General features: G+C 50.8%; 1 protein-coding gene across 1 annotated transcript in view; it reads left to right on the top strand.

Annotated features, from left to right (window-relative positions):
* Positions 1-7,932, top strand: part of LOC109937280 (transcription initiation factor TFIID subunit 6-like) — a 19,672-nt gene that overhangs the window by 3,074 nt on the left and 8,666 nt on the right. The window contains exons 4-7 of the mRNA XM_048620028.1: positions 456-638; positions 1,363-1,437; positions 3,105-3,230; positions 5,196-5,369. Coding sequence (XP_048475985.1) covers positions 456-638; positions 1,363-1,437; positions 3,105-3,230; positions 5,196-5,369 — 558 coding nt within the window. The remainder of the gene's footprint in view (positions 1-455; positions 639-1,362; positions 1,438-3,104; positions 3,231-5,195; positions 5,370-7,932) is intronic.

Genomic DNA, 7,932 nt, shown 5'->3' with positions numbered 1-7,932 from the left:
GTGCAGGGCGTGTCGGGGGTGGGAGCTGAGGGAGAGAGGGGAGCCGAGCGTGTCAGGGGAGGCTGAGGGAGGGGCGGGGTGGGCGTGTCGGCGGGGGTATGAGAGAGGGGGTACATGGCCTATCGGAGGTGGGGGCTGAGGGAGAGGGGAGTCGGGTGTGTTGGGGGTGGGGGCTGAGGAAGTGTGGGGCAGGGCATGTCGGGGGGAGGGGTGCGTGGCGCTGAGAGTGGGAGGGCAGGGCATGTCGGAGGTGGGAGCTGAGGGAGAGGGGAGCCGGGTGTGTTGGGGGTGGGGGCTGGGTGTGTCGAGGGGGCGGGTGGGGGGGGGGTGCGTGGTGCTGAGGGTGGAAGGGCAGGGCGTGTCGGAGGTGGGACTGAGGGACAGGGTGGATGTGACCCATGACCCCTCGCGCTGGCACTGTGCCGCACTGACTGTCGTGTCGTACCGCTCCGCAGTTACACGAGCTGATCCCCGCGGTGGTGACCTGCATCGTGAGCCGCCAGCTGTGCCTGCGCCCTGACGTGGACAACCACTGGGCTCTCCGTGACTTCGCTGCCCGCCTCATGGCGCAGATCTGCAAGAACTTCAGCACCACCACGAACAATGTCCAGTCCCGCATCACCAAGACCTTCACCAAGGTAAGGCCCAGCCCTATGGGCATCGGTGTGAGGGTCCCTGTACCCCCCCCACTGTGGTCTCAAACAACACCAACGCTACTGCGCCCAGTGAGCACATTGGGCCCGAGGGTGAGGTCAGCCATCTTTAAAGGCGCAATGGAGATGCCCAAGGATGTGATTGGAGTTGAGGGTTCAGGCAACTGGAAGAGAACCAGCAGCAGGTGGTGGAGCGGATGAAGCGTCTGGTGGATAAAAGAATGCAGAGGTGAAAAGGGGCTGTGTTGGGGAGAGTTTGGGGTTGCGAGGTAGGGATCTGAAAACCAAGATGAGAATTGAAAGATCGAGAGGTTCTCGCTGGGTCAGCGTGGATCAGCGAGCACAGCGAGACAGGCTGAGCTAGAGATCGGGACAGCAGATCTTTTGCGGAATCTCCAGTCTCAGAGTGGGGTGGTTGCACTGTGAGATACCGACCAGGAGAATAACCGTGTTTCTGGATAAAACGGTCACTGGGCGAGGGGAGGTGGTTGAGGTAGAAGTGGTCCGCGGTATCCATGCACAGATTCACCCCCCAGTAACGCAGCTCGTTGTGCTGTTGCCCCAGGCCCAGGGCACAGCTTGAGACATTAAACTAGAGATCCCGGTGTTCTGTTCTACTGAGCCGGTGCTAGATCGTTGTTGCCCGGCCTGTTTGACGCACTGAACCTCCCCGGTATGACATGGCCTTGCTTTTTGGTTACCGTTTCAGAGTTGGCTGGATGACAAGACCCCCTGGACGACGAGGTATGGCTGCATCGCAGGATTGGCGGAGCTGGGCCACGATGTGAGTCGTCTCCCGACGAGTATTTTAACACCACTTCCCCCTGGCGTGGCACTGTCCCTTTAGCCTGGGCCTTTAATTAACTCGCCAGCGAAACCCCGTCTCTCTCTCTCTCTCTGGGCAATGCTTGCTTCCCCACGTTAGTCTGTTTCAGTCAGCGCTCTGAAAAGGACACTGCTTTGAAAGCTGCTCACTGCGTGAGTCACTTTCTAACAAGAACTGGGTTAGATAACGCTGAACGTGTTAAGTGGTCACTATAACCCGTTTGTAAATTGGAAGCTGTTTTGCTTTTCAAGCTTCCTTCTATCTCCTCTGATAGTCTCAAATGTCAGATTCCTTCTGATGAGACTCCAGAGATAACTGCTTCCCTCCCACAGATAACACAGTGTGGAGCTGGATGAACACAGCAGGCCAGGCAGCATCAGAGGAGCAGGAGAGTTGAGGTTTCGGTTTGGGACCCTTTCCCCCTCCCATTTCTGAAGGGTCCCGACCTGAAACATCAACTTTCCTGCTCCTCTGATGCTGCTTGGCCTGCTGTGTTCCTTCAGCTCCACACTGTGTGTTATCTCTGACTCCAGCATCTGCAGATCTTGCGAGTTCTTCTTCCCACAGATGTCGCCAGACCTCCTGAGTAGCTCCAGCTTTTTCAGTTTCTGTTTCAAGTTCCTTGTTTTAGAAGGCTCGCCTGCATTTGTTTCCCATCCCTCAGGGCTGCACTGTTGCCTCACAGCGCCAAGGACCTGGGTTCGATTCCACCCTCGGGCAGCTGTCTGTGTGGAGTTTGCACATTCTCCCCGTGTCTGTGTGGGTTTCCTTCGGGTGCTCTGGTTTCCTCCCACAGTCCAAAGATGTGCAGGTTAGGGTGGATTGGCTGTGCTAAATTATCCTGTAGTGCCCAGGGATGTGCAGGTTAGGGTGGATGAGCCGTGCTAAATTGTCCCATAGTGCCCAGGGATGTGCAGGTTAGGGTGGATGGGCCGTGCTAAATTGTCCCATAGTGCCCAGGGATGTGCGGGTTAGGGTGGGTTGGCCATGCTAAATTGTCCCATAGTGCCCAGGGATGTGCGGGTCAGGGTGGGTTGGCCGTGCTAAATTGTCCCGTAGTATCCAGGGGGTAGATTAAGCATGGGAACTGCAGGGTTACAGCGGAAATGTAGGGGTGTGGGTGGAATGCCCTTCAGAAGGGTAATGTGGGTTTGATCGGCCGATTGACCTGTTTCCGCTCTATAGGGATTCGATGAATTGCTCTTGAGAAGGTGGTGGTAGGCTGAGGCTTGCCCTTGGCTTGTCACTGCCTGGTATTGCAGCAAGCGTGTGCACAAACAAACATGGCATTGCAGTGCTCCGACACTGCTAGTCTAGAATCGAACCTGGGCCCTGTGTGCTCTGAGGCAGCAGCACTAACCACTGAGCCACCGTGCCGCCCAGCGAAGGAACGGGTGATGTGGTTTCAAGTGGGGCGTGGTCAGCAACTCCGAGGCAGAGCCTGTATCAAGTTCCCATGTTTCTGTCGCCCTTGGCCTTTGAGAGGGTAGAGGCCCCGCATTTGTAAGGTGCTGCCAGGGGAGCCTAGCTGAATTGCAGCTTCGCAGATGTCGCACCCTGCGCAAATCTTCTGTCTAAGTACAAGCGTTTGTATTAACCAAATGCCTTTGGGGGAAAAAAAACAGGTGATAAAGACTCTGATCATCCAGAGGCTGCAGATCGAAGGGGAGCGTATCCGAGCTGTACTGGAAGGACCGGTCGTCAGTAACATCGATAAGATTGGAGCGGATCACGTACAGAGCCTGTTACTGGTAGGTGACCCAGGGAAGGCTGTCTATAGTAGCTGCCTATGAATCAGGGAGCTGGGGTGTGCTTTGTGTCTGGGGCACTGCAGGACCGTCTGCAAAACTTTGAATGCACGACTTTCAGCAGGGAAGGCGATGGCCTATTGGTATTATCGCCGGACTGTTAATCCAGAGACCCAGATAACGTTCTGGGGACCTGGGTTTGAATCCCGCCACAGCAGATGGTGGAATTTGAATTCAATAAATATCTGGAATTAACAATTTAATGACAGTGAATCCATTTTCAATTGTCAGGAAAAACCTGTCTGGTTCACTGATGTCCTTTAGGCAAGGAAACTGCCATCCTTACCTGGTCTGGCCTACATGTGACTCCAGACCCACAGCCAACGTGGTTGACTCTTAACTGCCCTCTGGGTAATTAGGGATGGGCAATGAATGCTGCCTGGCCAGGGGCACCCTTGTCCCATGAATGAATAAAGAAAAAAATTCTTCAAACTGCAGGTGGCCAGTTGACCCATCATTTCAGTGTAGGCTGTCATGTTTCCCCCTGAGTTTATTTCCCTTTGAGGTATTTTTATCTATTTTTGCACATTCCTCTCTCATCTGCTTCCATTTCTGTTCCACGGTCATGCGTTACCAGAAGTCACTTCTCTTCAACTACCCCCTCTGGCTAATGACCCTCCTGCTGCCGGGAGCTGTTTGTCCTCGTCGCCTCTTGTCAAAGCCCCTCGTGATTTTGCAGCACCTCCATTAAATCTGCTTCACCTTCTCTGGTCAAGAGTGAAACAATCCCAGCTTCGCTAGTCTCTCAGCATAACTGTGCAGAGTCCCTCATTCACGGTACCAATCCAGCCAGTCTCCTCTTCCCAGGTCCTGATGTTGTTCTGGACCAGACCAGACCCCCTCAAAATATTTCTTTAAGAAGGTAGCCTAGACCTTAAAGTTTTCTTGTTTTAAACACAAATGTAACGTGCTCTACTCGACATTAAGCAAAACAATTTATTTAAATGTTAAGGTTAAAAAGAAAGAAGAACTTAAAATAACAACTCTATTGGAAAGCTTAGCAGAATAATAGCTACAGTATCTATTACTAATTAACTGTTCCATTACAGTCACATCTTATAAACAAAACCTTCGGCAAAAAGGTAACTTCAGAAACACAGATTTTGTCGCACATACAACCTAGCAACTCCATAAGAGAGCCCCCAGCTTTTGGCTGTAACCGAGCGAGGGGGAAAAATAGCTTCCATGTTTTCAAGTCCGCACAACAGCAACTGCTTCAAGTTAAGCCTAAATTTTAACAACAATACTAGAAAGCCTGGTCTGTGAGAGCTGCTCACACCCAGCCAGGCTGCTTCAGTTGTTCCAACGTTTTTAAAAAAAACCACCAAGGCCTCCCAAGCTTTTTTACTGGCTTTCCAAGTAGACAGCTTGGTACCTCTGTCTTAAAACCACTCTTCAAAGCAAAATACACTTCTCAGAACCACAGCATCGCCACAGTGCCTGGAATTGAACCCAGCACTCCCTCTGATGCCTAAGCAATGATTCCTAAAGTCTGCCACCTTCGATTTCACAAAGAGTTTAAGACCGTCGCTGTTTGGGAAAAAAAACACGCACACCGTCGAAGCATTTTGTCTTGTGCTCGTCAGGACAGAATCACAAGAATGCCAAATCCCAGAAGGGAACAGCAATTTGTGCTGCACATGAAAGAGGGTGCTGAGATTGCGGTTCAGAAGGTGGAACCTTACGAGGCCTTTCAAGCTGTTGTCTGGACTAGCTATTTACAAGAACAGTGCAGTTAGATCTTGTCTTCCTTTGTTCCTCTTCCTGCAGCTTTGCAAACAATTCCTTTCCACCAATATCCCATTTCCTTGCGGAAATTTGCTATTGAACGTGCTTTGGTCAGTTGTAAAGGTTTCAACCTTTTTTTTAGGCTTATAAAGTTGCAACTGTTTGCTTTTGCTCTTCCAGAAACATTGCGCACCGGTTGTGGCGAAGATCCGATCTCCTCCTGACAACCAGGAGTCCTATAAGACCGACTATGGGTACCTGGGCCCCATTTTGTGTACCCATGTGGTGAAAGCCCGTGCCCAGGCTGCCATGCAGGCCCAGCAGGTGAACAGGACAACCCTGACCATCACCCAGGTGAGAAAACCGCAGCAACGCCAGCTTGCGTTTATCTAGCGCCTCTGAGCGCGGAGAGCCCGGATTGGTAGGAAGGGGGTTACTCATTTGCTTTCGCTTCTGTCTCCTTTCCCAGCCCCTGGTTCTCTCGAGCCAACTGTTTAATCAGTGCAGGCTGCTCAGAGAGCTAGCGGGTAGCCCGCCCCTGCACCATGAGTTCACGTACAGACTGCGCTCCAGAGGCTTTGTAATGGACAAAGCTGATGCTGTTGGTGTTGCAGCACTGATGGGACACTGTACTGCTCGGAGATGGTGACACACCCTCAGTTCAGACATTAAACTGAGGCCATGCCAACCGTGGGGCGGGGGGCGGGTGCGGTGAGAAACCCTGTGGCACGACTTACCAGGACACTTGACACCAGTTTCCTGGCCAGTATTGATTTGAATTGGCATCATAAAAGCTGTCATTATCTCATTGCTGTTTGGGGCAAATCACGCTGCATACCTATATCTCTCCAAGTGACCACACGTCCAAAAGTACTTAGAGCGTAGAGTCCTGCAGCATGGCAACAGACCCTTCGGCCCAACCAGTCCGTGCCGACCATAAATCCCAAACTAAACTAGCCCCACCTGCCTGCTCCTGGCCCATATCCCTCCAAACCTTTCCTATTCATGTACTTATCCAAATGTCTCTTAAACATTGTAACTGTACCCGCATCCAGTGCTTCCTCTGGAAGCTCATTCCACAAACGAACCACTCTCTGTGTGGAAAAAGTTACCCCTCATGTCTTTTTTAAATCTTTCTCCTCTCACCTTAAAAATATGCCCCCTAATCTTGAAATCCCCCACCGAAGGGACACAGCCTTTGCTATTCACCCTATCCATGCCCCTCATGCGTTTATAAACCTCTATAAGGTCACCCCTCAACCTCCTACGCTCCAGTGAAGAAAGGTCCCAGCCTATTCAGCTTCTCCTTTTTAACTCAAACCCTCCATTCCCAGCAACATCCTTGTAAATCTGTTCTGAACCCTTTGCAGTTTAAAACTATCCTTCCTATAACTGGGCAACCAGAACTGGACGCAGTAATAAAGAACAAAGAACAAAGAAAATTACAGCACAGGAACAGGCCCTTCGGCCCTCCAAGCCTGCGCCGATCCAGATCCTTTATCTAAACCTGTCGCCTATTTTCCAAGGATCTGTATCCCTCTGCTCCCTGCCCATTCATGTATCTGTCTAGATACATCTTAAATGACGCTATCGTGCCCGGCTCTACCACCTCCGCTAGCAATGCATTCCAGGCACCCACCACCCTCTGCGTAAAGAACTTTCCACGCATATCTCCCTTAAACTTTTCCCCTCTCACCTTGAAATCGTGACGCCTAGTAATTGAGTCCCTCACTCTGGGGAAAAAGCTTCTTGCTATCCACCCTGTCTATACCTCTCATGATTTTGTAGACCTCAATCAGGTCCCCCCCTCAACCTCCGTCTTTCTAATGTAAATAACCCTAATCTACTCAACCTCTCTTCATAGCTAGTGCCCTCCATACCAGGCAACATCCTGGTGAACCTCCTCTGCACCCTTTTCAAAACATCCACATCCTTTTGGTAATGTGGCAACCAGAACTGTACGCAGTATTCCATACGTGGTCGAACCAAAGTCCTATACAACTGTAACATGACCTGCCAACTCTTGCACTCAATACCCCGTCCGATGAATGAAAGCATGCCGTATGCCTTCTTGACCACTCTATCGACCTGCGTTGCCACCTTCAGGGTACAATGGACCTGAACACCCAGATCTCTCTGTGCATCAATTTTCCCCAGGGCTTTTCCATTTACCATATAGTTCGCTCTTGAATTGGATCTTCCAAAATGAATCACCTTGCATTTGCCTGGATTGAACTCCATCTGCCATTTCTCCGCCTAACTCTCCAATCTATCTATATTCTGCTGCATTCTCCGACAGTCCCCTTCACTATCTGCTACTCCACCAATCTTAGTGTCATCTGCGAACTTGCTAATCAGACCATCTATACCTTCCTCCAGATCATTTATGTATATCACAAACAGCAGTGGTCCCAACACAGATCCCTGTGGAACGCCACTGGTCACAGTTCTCCATTTTGAGAAACTCCCTTCCACTACAACTCTCTGTCTCCTGTTGCCCAGCCAGTTCTCTATCCATTTAGCTAGTGCACCCTGGACCCCATGCGACTTCACTTTCTCCATCAGCCTACCATAGGGAACCTTATCAAACACCTTACTGAAGTCCATGTATATGACATCCACAGCCCTTCCCTCATCTGTCAACTTCGTCACTTCCTCAAAGAATTCTATCAAGTTGGTAAGACATGACCTTCCCTGCACAAAACCATGCTGCCTATCACTATTAAGCCCATTTTCTTCCAAATGTAAATAGATTCTATCCCTCAGTATCTTCTCCAGCAGCTTCCCCACCACTGACGTCAGGCTCACCGGTCTAGAATTACCTGGATTATCCTTGCTACCCTTCTTAAACAAGGGGACAACATTAGCAATTCTCCAGTCCTCCAGGACCTCACCCGTGCTCAAGGATGCTGCAAAG

The sequence above is a fragment of the Rhincodon typus genome, chromosome 45 (assembly GCF_021869965.1).
Source record: "Rhincodon typus isolate 14 chromosome 45, sRhiTyp1.1, whole genome shotgun sequence".
Lineage (NCBI taxonomy): Eukaryota > Metazoa > Chordata > Chondrichthyes > Orectolobiformes > Rhincodontidae > Rhincodon > Rhincodon typus.
The sequence above is the reverse complement of the archived record's forward strand: the minus strand, read 5'-3'. Positions and strand labels throughout refer to the sequence as shown.